Raw genomic sequence first — 21,968 nt, forward strand, 5'->3', positions numbered from 1 at the left:
TGTCAGTAGTGTGCAACAACTGAGCAAGGAGACATAGACCTGCCAGAAAAGGAGAATGAAGAAGAGAGGGGAAGAGAAATATGAACGGAGATGCATACTTTGAAAAAAAAAATTGCTATGGCAGGGCTGGTTACCATAGGTGCTGCTCCAGAGAAAGATAGGGCCCCACGTGGCAGGGTCTCCCCACTTTAGCAGCCCCCACCCCAGTGTCATTGACTGTCTGGGTAACAGGAGCTGGGCCACTGAGCAAGCAGGGCAGGGCAGAGCAGGGCTTTTTGCAGTTGATTTTTTTTTTTTTTTCTCTGCTTCCAACCTTACAAATGGTGCTCTGTGTTTGATAACGTCAGCCCCAAAGGGGTCCAGCACTGACTGTTCACTCTCTAGCATCAAAGAGTGCACACAGACACATGTATGTGCATGTATGTACCAGCAGGACATCCATATGGTGCATAAAATACGGATGCTGATGGACACACGGACGGCCATACATAGCCAGTTGTAGCCCTTAAAAGCTTCCTATGTACAATATTAGAATGAGCAAAAAGATGCAGATGAGCATCCCTTCCAACACGAATTCCTCCTCTATGATCCCACTGTACTTTAGATGCTCAAAATACCAACAGCAACATGAGTGATGAGGAAATGGAAGAAATCCCAGGCATGCGTCCACTTTAGAGGTCAGGATGCAAGGTGACATTTTTAAATGAAAAGATGAAATTACCCCCTGCACTTTGCCTCCACTGATCCTGCGCCAGGCCTGGGCTCGCTGCTCTGCTTCCCAGGCTGCGCCCAGGCTCGACAGAGGGCTCAGCTGCATGCAGGGCTGTTTGTGTGTGCCACGCATCGAGGTGTTTTGCAGAACAGTCACCGAACAGCAGCTTGTCAGCTCCAGCGTCTGTGAATTCCTGTGGCAAGTGTAAAAAAGCAGTTAAAATGCTGTTCTATTTTAAAAGTTGCTTTTTACGACGACCGTCTGTCTGCTGGGGCACCTCTTCTGTCCACAGTAGGATGGGGGGGGGGGGGGTATATATGTGTGTGTGTGTGTGTGTGTGTGTGTATCCCCTATATCCCCCGGACTTCCCCGTCTCTAAAGCTGGAGACAAGCTCCAGGAACGGGATGGGATGGGATGGGATGGGATGGGATGGGATGGGATGGGATGGGATGGACGGGGGGGACGGGGCAGCTACAGGGGGTCACAGCCTCGGGGAACCCCGCCGGGGGCTGGGCAGCTCAAGGGGCTCATTGTGCCCGGGCCGGGGGCGGTCCTGCCCGCCCCGTCGAGGCCTGGCCGGTGCCGCCTCCCCGCCGGCCGGGGCCGGGGCCGGGGCGGGCCGGGGCGGTGCTGCCCCCCCGTCGGGGCCGGGGCCGGGCAGGGGGCCGGGGCCGGGAGCGGGGCGGTGGAGGAGCCCGGGGCAGCTCTCCCTCCCGCGGCAGCCATGGCAGAGGGCTCCGAGAAGGTGCCGATCGCCCGAGCGGGGCCCGACGATGTGGAGCAGTGCCTGCCCCCCGTGAGTGCTGCCGGGCGGCGGGGCGGGACGGGACCGGCCGGGTTAGGACGGGTCGGATCGGAACAAAACGGGCCGGGTGGGTCAGGACGTGTCGGGTCGGATCGGATCAGGACCGAACGGGGTCAGGTCACGACGGGACCGGGGCCGGGTCGGGGCCCGAACGGGGGTCCGGGGGCGGGGGCCCCCGCCGTGCTGGGGGATGCGGAGGGTCCCCCGGCCCTGGGGGGGTCCCTGCCCCGCACCCAGCACCCCGCTCTCCGCAGGCGTACGCGGCGGCGGCGCCCCCCGGGCCGGGGCGGCTGCTGAAGGCGGGTGCGGCAGTGCTGATCGCCGGAGCCCTCCTGCTGCTGGCCGGGGCCATCGGCGCCTTCTACTTCTGGAAAGCCACCGAGCGGCAGGTGAGCCGAGCCTGGGAGCGCATCCTCGCACCGCGGGGGGGGCAGAGGGCGAGCTGGTTGCACGTAAGGAGGGGCACAGGCTGGAAACTCTTCTTGCGAGGTCGATAAAGAGGTCTTTAAGCAGATCTTTAATTTTTTTAGCATGCTAAAAAAAACCCCACAAAAAACCTAAACCAAAAAACCCAACACCCCCCAAACAACCCCTAAGAAACTAACTCATAATCATTATCTTTACTGGCCGTTTGAATGGAGCCTCCTGGAAGCACATTTATTAACGAACATGAAACATATCTTTGAGAGCACAGACGCTACATTGATTTCTGCTTGCAAATCCTCAGCGAACTCAAACCCCAACAAGTCCCCGAGGATTCAGATCCTGGGCAAACTCCAGCTCCCAGGACAAAAAAAGCATTGACATGTGTAAATGCCTTTTTCACATCATCTGCATTCTTGGTCCAGATTCTACCTGGACCCTCAAATATGTACTGCTATATTTAACCCATTAACAGGCACCATTATTTCGCTCTGGTGGTTCGTATGACTGTGTGTACGCAGAGGCATTTATGGTTAGCAGCTGTGGAACAATTTTTAAAGTCATTGTAAGTTTTATTATTTACAGTTTCTGGGCTACATGAAAAAACCCTGTACGCAAAGACCAAAACTGAGAAGCTGCTGCTCAGTTTAAGAATCAAACTTCAGCACATTAGACCATGTTTATATATTAACTTTTCTTTCTGTTTACGTAAGATTTTGGTTTAAAACACATTTGAAACACGACAGTGTACATGTGAATGTAGCTTGCTCCGCAAGTGCAATTAGCGTCCTTCAATTTACTTTGGAAGAAGTTTTGTACCGCCTCCAGCCACATGCCAGCCACCATCAAGGAGGGCTTTGTGAGAATCCCAGCAGCTAGAGCAGAGGTTCCCTGGTGAGATACACCCGTCCGTGCACGTAGGAATCATTCAGATCATCAGCAAGTACAAGGTTTTACACCAAAAAGACAGGGCACGCTGCTGACCTCCAGGATGCACTTTAAGAGCCATCTGCTTCTGTAGGCTTTTGAAAAGGGAGAGGGACCCGAACGGGTAAGGAGGCAGGGAAGGGGTAAGGCGCATTCAGCTCTGAGGGGGTGGGTGTATCTGCGGAGCACAGGACAAAGCTTCCTGTTTTTTGATTGCTCCTGTCATCTAAATTCTGCTTTGTGAAATGTGTCACATTCATAGTTGTCATGAAGCTCCCAAGCTGATCTCCAGGTAAAGGCACTGGGAAAGCTTATTTTTCCAAGCCGCCTTCAAACTCAGAAAGATACACTTGACTTGCAAATGTTTAGGAAGCAACTGTAAGAATTATATTTAGCATCACTCATAAAAAAAATTAAGGCAATTTTAAAATTAGTATTTTTATTTTAAATCTTTAAATTCTGCCATAACTGACAGGGGTAACAAAGTCTCAACTGTGTCTCAGCCCCTAGGAGGAGAGACCATGTACATTGGTCTGGTTTTATGGACCACGTTCAGCAGGAGTCCTAGACAGTGAAGAATAGGGGACTGAATCTGTATAACTGAGGGACCATAAATCTTTATCACCTTAGACTTTCCTGAGTGAAGGTGAGAGAAGAAGAAATTTGTCTCTAGCTGTCAGTGTAAATTTTTCATTAAAATGCTGTAAGGCTTTTTTAAGACCAAAAGTAAGCTGCTTGTGCAGCACTTTTAGCAGAGCTGCATGAGAGAATCGCAAAACCCCTTTACAGATTGTGGTCCCCCAGCAAATACAAACCACACTGCAGCTTTCCTCATTGAAAATAGGATAAGAAGAAATAAGCTGACAAGGAAAATACGAGTCTATACAACTTCACATCCAATTTAAACAAAGTTCACATCCATTACAAGCTGGGAAGCATGTTCATATTCAAGAGGAACCTGTTTTCTTGCACCTCAGCAGAACATCCTAAGAGATAAATAGGGGTTGGCCTCCTTCAAAGCAGGATGCTCACTCCTGCTCTCCTTTGGGAATCATGCCAGCATAAGAAGTGATTCCTAAAATATGACCTAGAAGAAGATTTTTAAGTTGGAGTCAGCCTGGGTGTGGACTCACCCCACACTGTTTTTCCAAGTAAAACAGAGTACTCCCTCGAGGAGGGACCTCAGGAGGTCTCAAGTCCCTGCTGCTCAGAGCAGCTGTGGGGGCAGAACTGGTTGCTCAGGGCTTTATCCCTTGAAAACTTCCAAGGATGGAGACTGCACAACTTGTCTGGGCAACGTGCTCCACCATCTGCCTTGCAATAGTGTGGTGTTGGTTGCTGGAGGGTTATCAAAATGCCTACAGAAATAAAAGTTAGGACCTGAATAGTGATATGACAGTCAGAATGACCCATCGTCTGGTGTAGGAGGAAGGCAATAAGCAATTACTGACCTGTGCTACTGCTCTTTTATCGATTCCAGGTGTACAATGTTCACTATACTATGAGCATTAATGGAAAAGTACAAGATGGATCAATGGAAATAGATGCTGGAAACAACCTAGAAACATTCAAAACTGGAAGTGGGAGTGAAGAGGCTGTTGAAGTTCATGATTTTCAGATTGTAAGTACTGCCACTGTTGTCTGTCATGTAACATGCTCCAGCACTGAACTCTAAGGATACCCTGCCCTGCCCCAACTTCTCTGCCCAGTTGGTCTCCAGTTCCAGCCCCCAACTATCCACACAAGCATCCTTGCACTCCTGGCTTGTTTTCACTGTGAGACAGGCAGTTTCCTCCAAAACAAAGTCTAAGTGCCTTTTGGGGATAGACCGTGCCAGATCCCACTCCGGGAAGCAGTATGGATTAGGTTGCATCAGGTTTGGCTCCACATAACACTTAGCATTTTCAAACGGTTGAACAGAGCTACAACATATGCCCTTGAGGTCTTGCTAGAAAAATGTTCTGGAAGGCTGTGACACAGCCCTTGCAGGATTTCATATGATTTGAACTAGAAAACCCACTTCCCCCTCCCCAAAACATTATTGTTTTAGGAGCATAGGGTCCACACAGTAAACCAAGTAGACACCAAGGAGAGACCACTGTACAGCGCTGGACCCAGGCAGCTTGCTCTGCCCTGACATCAAGGATGGGAGCTGCTCTCCATGGCCTGGCCTGCGTTCATCGCCAGGGGAGAGGATGGAGACATTTAGCATAGCTTATGTGTCTGTGCACCAAATGCATGGTGCTGGGCTGCTTGGGCTGACAGAAAACACATTTGGGTACTCCAGCAGCTTGGCCGTGCAGGCTCAGCACAGAGCCTATACTAACAGATGCTGAATTTCAGCAGAGCTCTACAGCTCGGATAAGAGTGGTTCACTGAGCTGTACCACCTCTGAGCTACTAAAGGCACATGATGTTGCAGACTTACAGGGTCCAGATCCTGCAATTAATGCCGTCAGGTGTGAAAAACTCATCTTCAGTGTTAAGTCCTTTGTAAGTCAAAGCAGCACCTAAAATAAAGATGCTGCTGCTAACAAGACTTACCCAGGGCTTCTGGAGCAGCCACCTTCTCCTTGCTGAATCTAAAAAGCCAAGAAAATTCAGCTCCTTGGCTTCTCAGCAAGTATAAACAAATACACGCCAGGAGACCCAGGACCTGACTTTCCCAACAGCTGCTGTTCAGCCTTTACAAAACTCTCGTTAACATCACCATAGCAACATTATTAGCAGCTGAATAGGAGCACCCACAACAAGCTCTTCTCATTTGCCTTTGCACTTTCCACATCTGCACATAAAGCACCAGCCCACCAGAGAGATGCTGAATCCATATTGCCTCTGCGTGTGCTGCTGGTAAGCTACCGCCTGTCACAGCCAGGTCAGAAATCAGCTCCCATCACCAAGCAGCTAAAGGGACCTCACAGAGATGGTGCCCGCTTGTAATTAGAGCACACCAGAGACAGGCTCAGCGAGAGCAAAGGGATGCTATGCTGCCAGTTGGGTTTTGAGCCAAGAATGCACATAAAGGAGAGAGAAATTGAAGAGATGTGCTTCCAACAGCCAAGTATTTACATCAGCAGCTTTGGATTGACTGGCACCGCTCGAATGATTGCACGGTCAGTGAAGACTTGGATTTGGCAATATTAGGATACTCCTATCATGCTCAGTGCACCACAAAGTCTCATTCTCTTGTGCACTCATCCCTGCACTGCCATCCCCTCTTCTACTGCTTTAGTAATTTTGTTTTGATGGGTGTCTGTCCAACTGTACAGGACTTGCAGGCGCCCAGGACAAGACTCAGGTGCCTCTGTACTGTCCATCTCAAGCTGCATGAGATACCCAAGGCATCCATGATGCCCATACAAGTCAGGTGAGAGGGATCATGATGACACCCATGCCCCCCTGTCCTGGCAGCGAGAGGGTAGGCAGAAAACCAGCACACCTCAAATGGCGCTAGATAATTGTATTTAGGTGGTTGAACGGAGCTTGTGCAACCCTATGAAAAACACAGTTTTGCCATCGACAACGAGGTATCTAAATTAATAACATAAGAGAGATCTTTTATGGGTACCCAAAAACCTACAGCAGAAACACTGAAACTACAGACAAGGTTTCTGTGCCATATGTTAATGCCTAAGGTGCTGGCACAGGGCTGGCAGGTACGACCCAGGACTTGCTGGAGACCAGTAGCCCTGTGGAACTGCTGGGATACCCTTTCTCTTGCTTAAAACCAGGCATCCGCAGTTTATGCAACTGCATTTCACCCTTGTAGGCCAGATGAAGGAAGTCCCACATGCAGATTTCTGCACCAAATTCCCCATCACAAGCTTCCCTTTCTGTCACAGCTACTTATGTCTATAAATTGGACCAAGTTGCCCCTGTATTTTTGTAAATCTGTGTCATAAGGGTACCGCACCACCAGCTAACACAGTTTCAAGGCTGCCTACGTTAGGTGCTAAGTTACAGTTCAAACTGTGTCAACTAATTCCTTAACAGAGCTACTTCAAGTAGCCTACAGCAGGCATGGAAGCACTTATATAAAACACCCCCATCTTTCAGAAATCAAGCAAAAACTTCTAGACCCATATGACCAAAACTATAAGGCTAAAATGATGAGGGAATAGAGTTTTATTGCATTCGGTTTTAAGTGACATTTAACCTTCAGACTGAAAATTCAGTAGCAATTTTAGCAGAGCTTGAGCGCTTTCTTGGGCATGGTGGGGAGCTGGAGGGCTCCGCACAACCCCCTTCCTTCTGCTTTTGCAGGGTATAACTGGAATCCGTTTTGCTGAAGGAGAAAAGTGTTACATCAAAGCTCAGCCAAAAGCTCACGTCCCTGAAGTTGATGCTATGACTAAAGCGAGCCTCTCATCTGAGTTGGTAAGGGGTAATTTGTTTATTTTTTTAAAACAAATCTTTGCATAGAGAGTATCTTAAAGCAATTTTTAAATACAAATGACATTTGAAAGCCACTGTGGACAGTGGTAGGGTTGTTGCGGGTAGGGTAGGATAGGTGAGGGTTCATTGACTGATTGCAAGAGGTCCCTGAAAGGTAAGAAAAGCAAGATTGGTGTCAGACGTGTCTCTGTGTCCAGGGGCATCATGAGAGGCTGCAGATTAGCAAGTGGGGGAAGCCAGAAACCATTTCCACCAAGTCCATAGGAGACCTCAGTGACAAGAGCATCTGACTGAGATCAGGCTGTGCACAAGGCTGTAAGGGAGACCATGGAAGCAGCAGCTATTTTAGTCAATGCAAAGAGGGGTCGTGGTAGGTCCCAGGAGATGTCTATCAACCTCTTGAGCAGAAGCAGGGACTTCATCAATCAAGTCCTCTGAAACAGTCAATAAAGGGGAATTGTGGAAAACATTACTGCAAAATTCAGCTAACTCAAAAAAAAGTAATGAAAAAATAAAGAATTTGCCTTCTTAGACAGCATCAGACTTCATTTTAGGACATCGTAGTAACTAAATTTTGTGGAATCTACATCACAACCACTACAAAAACTCCAGTTCTCACCCAGATACCACCAGAACCTCTCCTTACCTCACATTTGGAAAAAAGCCTATCGCTTTATGTGTGCAAAGCCTGAGTTTCCCAGAGCTCAGACCCCAAAACCATCGCTCACACAGGAGTGGCCCTGGTAACTTGAGTATGGCTGAGCCTGGATGCTGGCAGAAGAGCATAGGAGATCCACAACCCCTTTCCCTGGGTTCTCCACTCTCAAAAAATTAAAAGCAGATAGAATTAGCTGGGAGAGAGACACCATTAAGGCTGCACCTACCTGCAATGGTGCTGTGATTACTGAACATCTGCTTTAAAATGAAGGGGGAGAAGGTCTCTCTAAATCCAAGTCAGCAAGGCACCAGCGATGTTAAAGGCCCCTGAAGTTGGTAGGGTTTTCCCCATGATGGGTAAGAGATTCTTGCCCAAATTGCAGGCAGGGACCTACATCTTTCCCACCTTACTTTATTTTAAAGGCAGGCTGAGCTTCTTGTCTTCATTAGCACTATTGCCTAAAGTCAAGATTTCAATTTTTCATCTTTTTGTGAAAATGAAGTCACAGTCCTGAAGATATTATCCTAAAATAGTCACAAAGTTATTTCTAATCTTCTACCTGGCTACAGTAAACCTATTTCCTTGTCCTGCTTTCTGTGCATCTTCTCCAGAGATGCATTACCTACACAACCACTGCAATAAATCGTATGCATTGAGGCCACAAGAAGCAGCCAACTTAATGCTACCGCTGGGATATTAACTGTTCCCTGTTGCTCAACTTCACAGGTTAGATGTATGATGGGAATGGCAAAGTAGTATTTATTTTTCTAGGGCAAGTCCTCTCTCTGATACACACGTATTTAGGAGAAAGTATGCATATGCCATTTTCTTACAACATGTATAACAACCAACACTGCCTATAAAAATGATTGATTAAAATAAGCTTTTATAGATACTCAAACTCTGCCTGATCACATCAGGATCACCTCAAACAGAAACAAAAGATATTTTTTTTTCTGAAAACTAGATTCAGATACTTCTGATGCTGATAAAACTTTAAGTGGGAGAATATAAATAAAGAGCACTTCTGACTAGGCAGATTGGATAGTGAACTTAGATGACTTGAGACCTACAAAAGAAATCAATAAACACACTAAAGGAACAACAACAAGTAGACAGAATAAATTGATCTAGTCAGTTATATAACAAGTTTTGATGACTTTTATGGAAGCAATTTAGAATTTTAACTTTGAAATCATACTGGTTTTCATGATTCAAAAGTTGGTTTTCTTTTAATATTTCACTGTTGCTATGAAATACTTACACATTTTATGTAAAATAATACTTTGAACTAACAACTTTAAAGAATCAATCACTGGCATTTTCCTACATTACTTTGAAGATATGAACCAAAAACCTGCAGGGTATACTTCAAAAAGGCAGGCTCCTTTAACTCACACTTCAAGCTTTTGGTCAATTGAATTGCTTTTCCAAAAGAGACCTTTAATCAAAGTGATCATGTTGACTTAAAACTGGAAGCTGGAGCAGTTCTCAAGGTATAATCCTCTCTAAAATTTCTGAACAAGATTCCCCCCTCTCTCCCCCATTGTAAATATAGCTATATCTTGGGAATACATCAAATGAGAATGAGGCACGATAAAAGATTATGGTCCTGGTTTTAGCTGGTGTATTTCATTGCTGCTTTGCTGAAGGTGGCAAATCTTTACAGTTTCTGCCACATGAAAATCTGGTGACTTAGGCTGAAAGATTTATGACACCTAGTCCTTGTACATGGGGCAAAAGCCTTCCGAGAGAGATAGGTGACATCTCAGCCTCAGCAAAGCTGACAGGAGTTTTGCCATTCGCTTCAGTGATGGCAACCTTCACTCAGGCTTTGGCTCAGTACAATCCGTTCACATTCATGAAATACAAGGATGTTCAGTATTAGCTGCAGCAGATGATTATACAGTTTGATGCTCAAGAATTAACAGCAAGCAGGCACATGACTGTTCAATGAGCAGCAAAGGATTTATGGTCTTCTATTTGTAGGAAGATGAAATCATGCCTGTGAGATTTGACGAAAACTCCCTTATCTGGGTGGCTGCAGACGAGCCTATCAAGCATAACAGTTTCCTAAGCCGCAAAATTTTAGAGCTTTGCGGGGATCTTCCTATTTTCTGGCTGCGACCGACATATCCCAAAGGTAACACTTCTTTTATTTGAAAAGTATGTTATCTCTTCCTTCATCTAAACATCTTCCGCAAATCAGGCTTGCCATGGAGACTTTCACATCTGGGAAATCAGGATCCTTTCCTCCCTTGCCCAGCCTGTCTTCCCAAGCCCTTATGGGTTGTTGCCAAGATTGCAGGTTTGGAGTTTATCCACACTTACTAGACATTTTCCATACTTGTATTTCCTCAGACAATTTACATAGCCCAAATGGGTGACTTAATATGAGGTGAAACATTCCCAGAGAGGTCAGCCTCCTTCTGCAGAAGTACAAGGCAATGGCTTAAACTAACGCCCAAAACATTTAGGCAGCTGACACCAGGTAGCAGAACACTATACCTGGCCAAGAGTTGGGGAATATCAAGCTCAAGCTCCTGAGACCACAGCCTGTCCTGTTTATCCGACTTCTCCAGAGGACTTCAGTGGAGTGGACAGATGAGATGCTTTAGCCAGGCATCTGGTGGATGAAGTTTATGAGGTCCTGGGGGCAGTCCCAGGACTCAAAAGTACTCCCATCACCCAGAGCCAAGCTTAGCAAAGGTGTTCAGGAGTCACCAGGGGGATGGCAACTTCTCCAAGTGACTTCCAGGCCTGGGAGGAGAGGAGAAGGCTTGAAAAGACTTACTCCTCCTCGGTCCACTTAATATTAGAACACTCAGAGGTGGGGAAAACAAACAGAATCACAGAATCATCTAGGTTGGAAAAGACCTTGAAGATCATCCAGTCCAACCATTAACCTAACATTGACAGTTCCCAACTACACCGTATCCCTCAGCGCTATGTCAACCCGACTCTTAAACACCTCCAGGGATGGGGACTCCACCACCTCCCTGGGCCGCTCATTCCAATGTGTAACAACCTGTTCTGTAAAGAAATGCTTCCTAATATCTTGTCGAAACCTTCCCTGGAGCAACCTGAGGCCATTCCCTCTTGTCCTATTGCTTGTTACTTGGTTAAAGAGACTCATCCCCAGCTCTCTGCAACCTCCTTTCAGGTAGCTGTAGAGGGCGATGAGGTCTCCCCTCAGACTCCTCTTCTCCAGACTAAACACCTCCAGTTCCCTCAGCCGCTCCCCGTACGACCTGTGCTCCAGACCCTGCACCAGCTTCGTTGCCCTTCTCTGGACACGCTCGAGTCATTCAATGTCCTTTTTGTAGTGAGGGGCCCAAAACTGAACACAGGAATCGAGGGGCGGCCTCACCAGTGCCGAGTACAGGGGTAAGATCCCTTCCCTGTCCCTGCTGGCCACGCTATTGCTGACACAAGCCAGGATGCCATTGGCCTTCTTGGCCACCTGGGCACACTGCTGGCTCCTGTTCAGCCAAACAAACAAACAAAACCAACCACCACATCCACACACCTGTGGATCCAAACTGCCAATATTTTCCACTTTTTTCATGTCCTTGCATATCCCATTGGGAAACAAAAGAGGAGTATAAAGCTGTTCAGAAGCTGTTTCCACCAGGTTCACCAGCTGCCCTTGGGAGCAGGGCACCAGTCTGCCACAAAAGCAGTTTTAAAAAAAGCAAGATGCATATGACTTGTCTTTCTAGCATTAGCAACTACTGCTGAGTTAACATCAGTGACCACAGGGTGGGTCGAAAAACCTCAACAAATCTTCTCACACCAGTTCTGCCTCAAGGGGAGGAAGGGGGCGGGGGGCAATCTTACCCTTTTGGACTGGCGTCGGCCGCAGATATAACACAGGAAGGCAAGCAGCTCCCATGGGGATGCTCATCAAGTTTGCAACCACACAGTTTCATCTTTCCCTCTGCCCCCTGCCCTCCCCCTTTTTTTAATATTTAAAGAAATCACTGAAATCTTAGATAATGTGTGGATAAATACAAGGACATGCTGAAGATAAGATTATCTTCTCATGATTATTTCTTCAGATAACCAAAGGAGAGAAATGAAGAGAAACAAACGTCAATCAGAATCAAACTTTGATATGGAAGACTTGGAAGCTGCTGCTGAAGAAGTAAACACCAGGTCGCCCACTATGCAGCTGACTCAAGAGCATGATCACCAGTCTAATGAAACCAGGCCAATGGGACAAGAAACCGATCAAACACTTAATCCAGACAACCCATATAATGTAAGTATTTTCACTGTAATCTTTCAGAGTCTGAGACTGTTGTAGACAGGTAATATGGTAGGTGTGGGGTTTGTCTCTTTTTTAGCTGCACAGTCTTTGCCTGTTCAGCTTTTCACTGAAATTACAGACTTGTAAAACACCTAAGCAGCTCAAAAAAGTCTTCCCTCAGTCCTCTTCTCCCTCCCTCATCCCAGTTTTCATTAGACTTCAGTCTGAAACAAGCACAAGTGCTTGGAGGTGGCAAGATTAAGGCAAATTGATGCCAAGTTGCTTTTCAGGGTTTCCAGGTCCATACGGAAGCAGCACTAGAGAGATCTGACAGGGATAGCACCTTCTGAAAAGAAGCCAAAGCTGGTCTTGATCAGACAGCTGAACGCCATCGCTGATAATGTAAGGAGGAGTCCAGTAGATAGAAACATACTTTGCCCTCAAATAGAAATTAGTATCAGAAGCAATTACTACAGAGTAAAGCAGTGGTAGTGTCTGGTTGCAGAGAGATCTGGGTTAGCCCAAATAAATCTGTTTTCTCAGCCTCTTCTCTATCAGAGTAGACAGCCCTAGTCTAGCACGCAATTCACGGAGGAGAACCTGTTTAGAGACAGCAACAGTGGGTGGAGGACAACTCTTGCAAAACTTGTTCTCACTCTTCGAGATGAAGCAGCCCACAGAAAGAGCACAGGAGCCACCCCGCTGTGTCCCAACACCTTTGCCGCGCTGCAGGAAAACTGACTGTACAGTAGGCACCTTCCAGTCTACTGCACCAGCGCCAGACAATTTATACCCACCATTTGGTGCAGCAGGAGTAAGTCATTTTAATACAACACTGTCACAAGATAAATGCCTCCTGCTTTAGAAATAAGTCCCAGCTTTGACTTGACATTTATGCAACAGCAGGAGATCATTATACTGTGACAGCATTCTGCCGAGTTGACATCCCTTAATTAAACTTAAATTAATCACTCCAAATAAAGTGGATCTAAATCGACTCTCTCACGAGGTCAGTAAACCAGCAGCAGCACTGGAATGTAACTTCTCCTCACAGCTACTAATGTGACCACATCCGTAGAGTCTGAGCTGCCCTGTCTCTGGAGGGCAGTGGCAGAACAACTGCCACAGGTCTGTTCCTCCAGCCACAGGGCCCTGGGGCCAAGCAGAGAATGTCTGGTCCGACACGGCCGCCAGACTTCCCTCAGCCTGTAGGGCAGGATTCACCTTCACTAACAGTTATTGCCTGGATGCCTATATCAAAGCTTTCTTCAGAGATCAATTCATTTGATTCAAAAGGACCATTAATTATACTGTAGGTCTTTCCTGCAGGATGAAGTGAATCCTCCCTAGAGCTCTTTCTCTTCACCCACTATGAGTGGAGTCTGGATGATGAGTTCAGGTGTAGAAGTTCACACTGCTGGTATCTGAATTCAAGGATGATGAATCCTGCCCAAGGAAACAACACCCTCCCTGCTCTCAGTGCTGGGAATGGGTCGCTGGGGGCCCAAACAACACTGAGCTGTCACTAATGTCCTGTACAAGCCCAGACAAGAGATGACACCTTTCTGTGCCTCACTTTTTGGTGTGCTGCTAGTTTTCTGAATGAAAAATGGTCAGGTAAAAAGCTAAGTGCTACTCCAACATTTGTTCTTTGACGCTGCTTTTCTTGAAATGACACCAATGGGAAAAGAATAAATGAGTTTCAAGAAGCAGAATATCCACGTTACTTTCCTCCCAGAAAGGAGGAAGGAAATTTTGAAGGGTGAAGGCAGCAGCAAGAGCCTCCTTTCACATATTTTATGCATGCCTCGCTTCATGTAACTCCTTACTGTCAGATACAGAACAGGCAGAATTCTCGCTGTCCACAATGCACTTAAGTGTGGCAGATGGGAGAAAAAAAACAGACTGAAAGACAAGGCAGAAATATTCAGAAAACTACAGGGTAATAGCTTACTGAATAGTTTCCTGAAAATGCTGTAAAAAGCATTAAAATGCAAAAATTAAAACAAAAACATTAAAAACACAGTATACACTTCAGATATTGTCATCTACATAAAAGACCCAGATAACTGTCTTGAAATCCTTTCCATCACTAATATTTAAAACTTGGGAGTTTACTGCTGCTGGATCTTTTGCAAGGACTGTAAAAGAAAAATAATTAAGTTAGAGCTCCGTTGTTTCTTTTCATTTCACATGGGTGACTGAACCAAGTCTACACTACTAACAAACAGAACAAAACTAAAGGGGAAAAAAAAAAAAAAAAAAGCAAGATGCATGGGTCAGTGGGAGCTCTGTTATATTCAACAAGACCAAGATTTCAGTTTTTACCCTTTGTAGGGTTAACAGGAACATCAGTATATTCTACATTCTCTGAGAACGAGAGCACTAGGTTGACATTTAATATTTTACATTTCAGCAACTGGAAGGTGAAGGGATGGCTTTTGACCCCATGCTGGATCACCTAGGTGTGTGCTGCATTGAATGCAGACGAAGTTACACACAGTGCCAGAGAATTTGCGAGCCTCTCATGGGCTACTACCCATGGCCTTACAACTACCAGGGCTGCCGTACTGCCTGCCGAATCATCATGCCCTGCAGCTGGTGGGTTGCTCGTATCATGGGTGTTGTGTGAGAAAAAGCAATCAGAGCCTTACAAAATAAGCAGGAATGCAATGATGACAAACTGGCAAAAGACTACAACCAAAGCAGTACTGATCCTGGCTTTTAAAATAAAAGTGTGTCTCACCTCACCAAAAGCAAGGTCAGATATTCTAACTGTAAATAAAAATCTTAAGTTAATATTCCATTCGCTTTACAAATGGCAAGGATATACTAGAACTTACTGAATTCAAAAACTAAGACATCCCCCAAAAAAGGCAACGTTAAACTTTGCTCACAAACTGGTTTAGCAGTCCAAAAGCTTGCTCAGAAATCCAAATTTAGCTTTTCATAACAAAACCCTCTCTTTCCAAGCTACATGTGAAAATTTACATCCAATTAGGCAAAAAGCTCAACTTGTACACTTGGGAGTACCTTTCATCCATGTAGCTTACTTAAATAAATCACAAGTTAAGTTGCTCCCCATTGCTATTCATACCGAGTTGCCAGGTCATTATGAATGGTTATAAACCAATTACAGCATACCTTTCCCACAAAGCTGCTCCAGGGGACGCGGGAAAGTGCACATTGTGCTAAATCGGAAACAAACAGCAGGAAAAGGGGCTGTGGAAGGGAATGTGCGTGGCCACAAAATCAAAACCCTTCGCACATCCCAACATCAAAGAAGCCCCAGCATCAAGAATCTTGTATCCATGATACCACTGTAGTGTCTAACAAGTATCTGCTATCCAGCTACTACGGCAAAAGTATTTACATGCAGTTGCAGACCAAAGAGTCTCAAGACCCTTCAGAATCTACAACAGCCACTGTATTTATAAATCCTTGAACTAGACACTTTTGACACAAGATTACAACCCCTCTTTTTTTCACATGGATAGTAGCCATTCATGCTAGCTCCTTTAGCTTCGCTGAAGCTAACCTCTGTTCCCCGCAAGAGAAACTGCTTTACCAGTAAGAAGCAAAAAAAAAAAAAAAATTGAAAAAGGTTTCTAACCTCACCCTTTTTGCTTCAGCAAGCTCTGCAGTTATTGGAATTGATCCTATTACATATTAAATCTCTAAGAAAGGTACTAAGATGAAACACAAAGATGGAATGATTTAGGATTTCTAGCCTCTGAAAACAAAGACAGAAGTATTGCACTGCCTTCATCCATACTACACGTCTTCAACCCTATCACTGAGTTTATGGAGCCATCTACATTGGCTTTATATACAAAAAGGTCCAATTTTTCCTAGAGTTCACTTTCTGGAGCATTCATTTTTGTGACCAAACAGCTCTTGAGATGTTGCAAGCCTAGTAATGTTATTAACACTGCGTGACACACAGAAAAGAGGAATTAATTTGACATAATCGTGGCTTAAAGAAAATAAAGACAACCTCATGTGGAATGCTAAACTGCATATCTAAAAAGCAAAGTGTTAAAAAGAGAATAAGATGAGAATAGAATTCAGTATTTTGTTCTATTGTAGCTTTTTTTAATATAAGCTTCTCCTTCACTTAATCTGAAGAACAGACTTGCTTTGAAACATTTAAATTAAAAATTTCTTGAAGTGGGATTTCAAGGCCTGTTAAATTTGAGTTTCCGCTTTTAAAAATTAAAATTACCTTGGATCATTATGTTGTTTTATAAGTATATAATTCATATGCTTAGAAAAGTCAGTTTTCCTTTTTTACTGCAGATTAAACAAATACATTAAAAAATGGCAGTTGCTTTATGTGTTTTTTTCAATATGGAAAGTGTAACAGTACCTTTACGTACATGTTCAAGAACTGTCTGGAGAGAAAAACAAGGGGAACAGCAAGTGAAACACTGAAGGCAAAGAGAAGGAAATGTGAGTGTATATATGAACTAGACTGTTGCTGTCTTTTGCATCTAAGGCCATCTTGAGGCAACCCGTGACCTGCTTATCCCTGTCCCCCCAGTAAAAAAACAAAACCAGTCTCCTTCTGAAGACAGAAAAAAATATCTTGCAAGTGATTGCCACATCTACACATTCTTAACAAAACTAACTCTTCCTAAACTACAGGCTTGTATCAGTTGTTTTCTATAGACAGTCACAAAGCATGTAAGATACAAAATAGCATCCTACTCATGGATGCTTTAAACTGTCACATGCAGCATGTGCACTTTGAGAACTCTTCTGTATGCACCATGCCAAGGAAGCTCCAGTGATCACAAGAGAAGCAGATACACTACTTACACGGTTTGTGACTAGCACAATTACCAGAACTACAACATTAAGTACAATGCAGAGGGCACAATTCATCCATTTCCAAAAGACAGGCAACTAAATGCCTTCCCCAACTCATGCTTCAAGTGAGCAAATTCATATTTACCTATGTGTCATCTTCAAAGAAAAAAAAAGTAAAGATCTCTTGCTGTGGCAAGGTTGGTAAGTCTTTTAAGTGCAACATCTAATTTTGAAGGAAAACATTCTGAGGTAGCACAGGAACGACAATAAAATCAATGAAAAGATGTAGCAAAATTCCCTGCAGTGGTGGCTCTGACTACAGTTCTAACTATCCACAGTGATCCTATTCACCACTGTACATTATTTGCCACCAATGTGGAAGACACGTTTTCCACTGCCACCACAAAAATAATAGCTTGCACACTAAAGTGATTGTGACATGTCTGCATTTGGGGGGTTGGGGAGGGGGGATGTTCCTGAATCTGACCCTGCACTAGCAGAAACCAGTTCAAAACCTTCCTTTGGGCAAAGTTTATTGAAGAGGAAAGAAAAAGGGATGAGCTTGTTTCCCACCACAGGTGGGTGGATGTTAGTCAGAGCACTGTAACTCTACTATCCTTGGAACCTACCCATGTCATTGTATACTAGGAGAAATAGGATGGCAGGGCAGATTAAAGCAGAAAAAGGGGATAAATTCTCTGGTGGAGAAGAGAAGGAAAACAGGGAACAAAGCCATAGGGTTAAAAAGACTGAAAGCCAGTGATGGGAAGGCAGCCTTTTCTGCAACTACAGACCACTTTCTCCACACTTACAAGGAATGAACCCAAGTATCTCCCTTTGTCCTTTTTGATATAAGAATCATCCTCCACTTGTACCTGCACTGAGGAAGTAAGAAGCTGGGAAGCGTGGAAGTGGGGGAATCTGTCTTCTGCCTCCCATGTAACACTACAGCAGCACAAATAAATTTCAATAAAGTTTCAGTGAAGAACAGACTAATCACTTGTTCCATGCAGTGGGGGAAAAAAAAAATATGTAGAGAACCATAAAACTACAGTTGGCAAAGAACAGATTGTTGACTGGCATGGCACATTGTGGGGACAGAATCTCTGTTCAGGAAGGGCAAGAGTTAGACTGAACCAGGAGCACCACCATCTTCTGCTCTGAGAGGCTCAGCTGATCTTTTACAAACACTGCACATATACCAAAGATGAGAGAGGCAGCCCTAAGCTACAACAGACAGGCATTTTCTATGACTCTCAGAACAGCAGCAGAGAGTAATCCCATCTGTGGTATTAATGGGAAAGCTACTGCTACCTCTTGCTGTCCTGTTTCCTGTTGCAACAGGACTACTAATCACAGCACTGAAGTGAAACTGCCTGGGTCTTCTAGACAGTACTATCTACAGATGAACAAAAGGCTTGGGAAAAAAATATGACCTCATTAGAAGTTTTAACACAATTAAATTTTACATCATCCACTCTGTCCCTGCAGGTTCTCTGCCTCTGGCCAACTCACTGCCAGCACTGAAACAAATTCCAGTCACCCTCTCCAGTCCCTTTGTCACTGGTACCCTTCACAGCCTCTACTCAATCTCCAAGTTCCCTGGTATCTTCCTCTTGATCTTGAGCTTCTGGAACCGTTCTGTGCGTGTGTTTTGTCAAGAACAAAAACTATACTGTTCACAAAGTTCACGAACCACCTTCCCCCCAACTTCATAGAGAAATTTTACCTACTGCTTTAATGCAACCCTCTCCCTTCAGTAAAACCCCAACACCAGCACCATCCCCGCCCCCATTAAGGCAACAAGAGCTGCCCTTATTGGTTCACCTAAATTCTAAGGTGGAACACACCCACATTATCTGTCTGTGCTCAGAAACATGCTGGAATTATGTTCAGACCTGCAAATTTAGCTTACAGGATTGAGATGGACAGGGAGGTCTACCACTTGATTGCTACAAGTTTTAGCCTGAAGCTAAAGCATTATATTTGCATTACATATGCCTCAAGAGTACATAAGTAGCAATGCATTTTATTTCACTTTTTGCCTTAAGCTTAGTGAATTGAATCCCAAAGCAATGAAACAGTGCCCACTTAATACAAGAATGTATTGTCCTTATCTGACGAAATATTCCCATGGTCTTTCTGTAAGTGAAAGTAGACAGAGGAACCCCTACTGTGTTCTCTTCAATAAGTAAGAACAACTTGATTGGCAGAAAACATCCTCAAATTACTTTTTAATTTCTATTTAAGAGATTTTTATCTAGGCTTTTCCCATAGCAAGTCTTTGCTAAGCACTGTTAAGTGCTCTGAATGACATTTATAAAGCAAGGCTGGCTGGGAGACAAGAACCCAATTCCGTGACACAGTGAAGCACTCGGACATTTGTCTTTCTTCTACATTAGAAAGGAAGAAATCCCTTTCAGAGCATAAATAAAAAGCAGCAAAGCATTTATTCAGGAGAATTGAGCTCAAGTCCCGGTTCCAAATCAAGTCAACTTCAATGTTAGCATCCCATATGGATGGCAAATGCTCTAGATATTGAGCAACTAGGTACTCAGAATTCTCTGAGGGCAAGAAATTCCCCACTGAAGCTAACAAATCTTCACTGAAATATGCCACAAGTATACCCTTTAAGAAACTCTTCCAAGAAGCAGACATTGCTCAGAAACTCAAAAGAGGCGAGGCACACACAAAACCCTTCCTAAATTCAATCCATCTCCCTTCATTGTATTCAAAGACCAGGATAATACTCTGTTCTGAAGGTCATCAAATTTGAGCTTTGGAAAGCATGAATCAATTCTGAAGCTAAAAGTGATTCAAGAATAAATCACTGCCCAGCTTGCACCACTGGGTAACTATGATCTGAGCACATAAAGAAACTGCAGTTACGTCAAGACTGTAGTCATAGTCTACAGCTGCCCAGTATGACAATCTGAAGTTCATCATTACGGCACACATCCAAAACCAAGCTTTTTCAGATTGGTGAGATTTTAAAAACTTGGTATCTACCTACTACATAGGTATAGTAACAACAGTGAGAAAAAAGCCCACTGCATGTTTCCACCATCACTGCAAAACCTAGATTCCTAGTTGTCCTGGTTTGAGTGAGTGGTGGGGGTCTTTCTGGTAGCATGGGAGGGGGCTACAGTTGTGGCCTCTGTGAGAAGCTTCTCGAAGCTCCCCCAGCTCCAAGTCAGACCCGCCTTTGCACCAAGGCCGGGACAATTAGCTGCACCTCTGTGATAAGTTATTTAAGAAGGGGAACCTGGGGGGAGTTGTGAGGAGAAGCTGCAAGCACATCCGTGCGAACATCGAGGTGAGTGGGAGAAGGGGAGGAAGGGGAAGAGGTGCGCTGGAGCAGACACTCCCTGTATCCTGCGGTGAGACAGCAGGGCCACCCCCTGCCACCCATGGAGGTGTGTGGGGGAGCAGATACCCCTTTGCAGCCTGTGGGGGCCCCACACCGGACCAAGTGCCTGCACCCTAAGAAAGCCGGGACCCTGTGGGAAGAAGCCCCCACCCTTGCAGTTCAGCACTGGGAGGATTGCAGCATGCGGGGGTGACCCACATGCCCGCGGGAGCGACTCATGCGGGAGGTGTCTGTGGAGGACTGTCTCCCGGGAGAGGGTGACTGCGCTGCAACAGGGGAGGAACGCCAGAAGCTCCCCCGACCCCGAGGTGGAAAAAGTGGCAGGTCTGACCGCACCCCCCATTCCCTGCCCTCTGCGCCGCTGCAGAGGGGGAGGTAGAGCTACCAGGAGCAAAGCTGAGCCCAGGAAGAAGGGAGGGGTGCGGGGAAGGTGTTCTCAGGATGTGGCAATGCTTCTCACGGTCCTACTCTCTCTGTTATGTGCTGTTGGTGTTAGTGCCTCCATTAAATTTTATGTTCTTTTTTTCCTGTACCTTAAAGGAGGTAGTGATCCCTCCTTGTCCTTATCTCAAGTTCCTGAGTCTCTTGCTTCCCTCCTTCTCAGCACTGGAGGGGAAGAGCAGTGTGAGCAGTGTCTTTGCTTATTTTCCCCTTCTCAGTGCTGAGAGGGGAAGGGTGGAATGAGCGGCTGTGTCATACTCAATTGCCCTCTGAGCTCAAACCATGACACTAGTCCTCAAGGGGAACAGAATACAACCTTTCTTCTACCTCCTTAGTTCTTAATCATCTTTTACATACATTTATTACTGTAACAGCTGCAGACTTCACTTGTCCTACTAAAACACCTGTTCTAATAGCCTTCATATTTTACCAAGTTCATGCAGTTCTCACTGTAGTAAGATAACATAATCAAATAAAAAAACCCAGGCAGAATAACAAACAATGTGGAAACACCTACAAAATCAGGAATACAAGGAAAAGCAGCAAACAAAGCAGCACCCAATGGTTAGCAAGGAATCAAGTGGCCTTCACGGAGCTGCCAACATTTGCAATTCATGGTGTTTTCTAGAATCTTAGAATATTTAGGTATCTGTGAATTCCCAAGAGACACTGGCACATGGACTAGGCATATTTACCATAACTTTGTAAGTTCATCTCCTTCACAGAATCACAGAACAGATGATGTTGGAAGGAACCTCTGGAGGTCACCTTATCCAACCCCCTGCTCAAGCAGGGCCACCTAGAGCCAAGTGGCTTTTGCACATCTATAGACTTGTATTCAAGCATAGACAGCATTTCTTACTTCCCTCAGTTCTTTTACTTTAAATACCATTACTTACAATTTGATCATGCTGGAAAAGTTGCACTGATGGAAGCAATTAAGGACACATGGGCTGTCTAAAATATAAACAGTTTCCAATATTCTGAAATAACAGAAGTTAAAGCAACTGCTTGCTATCTTTGATTTCAGGCAATTGCAATAGGTCCTTCTTTCTGAATACAGAAGGCAGACAGAGGACCAACTTTTCTGTACAAATTTCCAGCCACAACTGACTTTTTCCCTCCCATCACATACAACTGATACAACTGCAGTTCAACCTATCTCCCAGGTGG

General features: G+C 45.1%; 1 protein-coding gene across 1 annotated transcript; it reads left to right on the forward strand.

Moving 5' to 3' along the window:
- The first annotated feature begins 1,398 nt into the window (after window positions 1-1,398).
- Window positions 1,399-16,414, forward strand: CNMD (chondromodulin). Its single transcript, XM_074931257.1, has 7 exons — window positions 1,399-1,509; window positions 1,773-1,907; window positions 4,349-4,489; window positions 7,131-7,244; window positions 9,910-10,063; window positions 11,982-12,184; window positions 14,589-16,414. Exons 1-7 carry the CDS (start codon window positions 1,438-1,440, stop codon window positions 14,802-14,804), a joined length of 1,035 nt encoding a protein of 344 aa, XP_074787358.1. The 5' UTR covers window positions 1,399-1,437; the 3' UTR covers window positions 14,805-16,414.
- Window positions 16,415-21,968: the final 5,554 nt, after the last annotated feature.

Source organism: Athene noctua, chromosome 1 (assembly GCF_965140245.1).
Source record: "Athene noctua chromosome 1, bAthNoc1.hap1.1, whole genome shotgun sequence".
Lineage (NCBI taxonomy): Eukaryota > Metazoa > Chordata > Aves > Strigiformes > Strigidae > Athene > Athene noctua.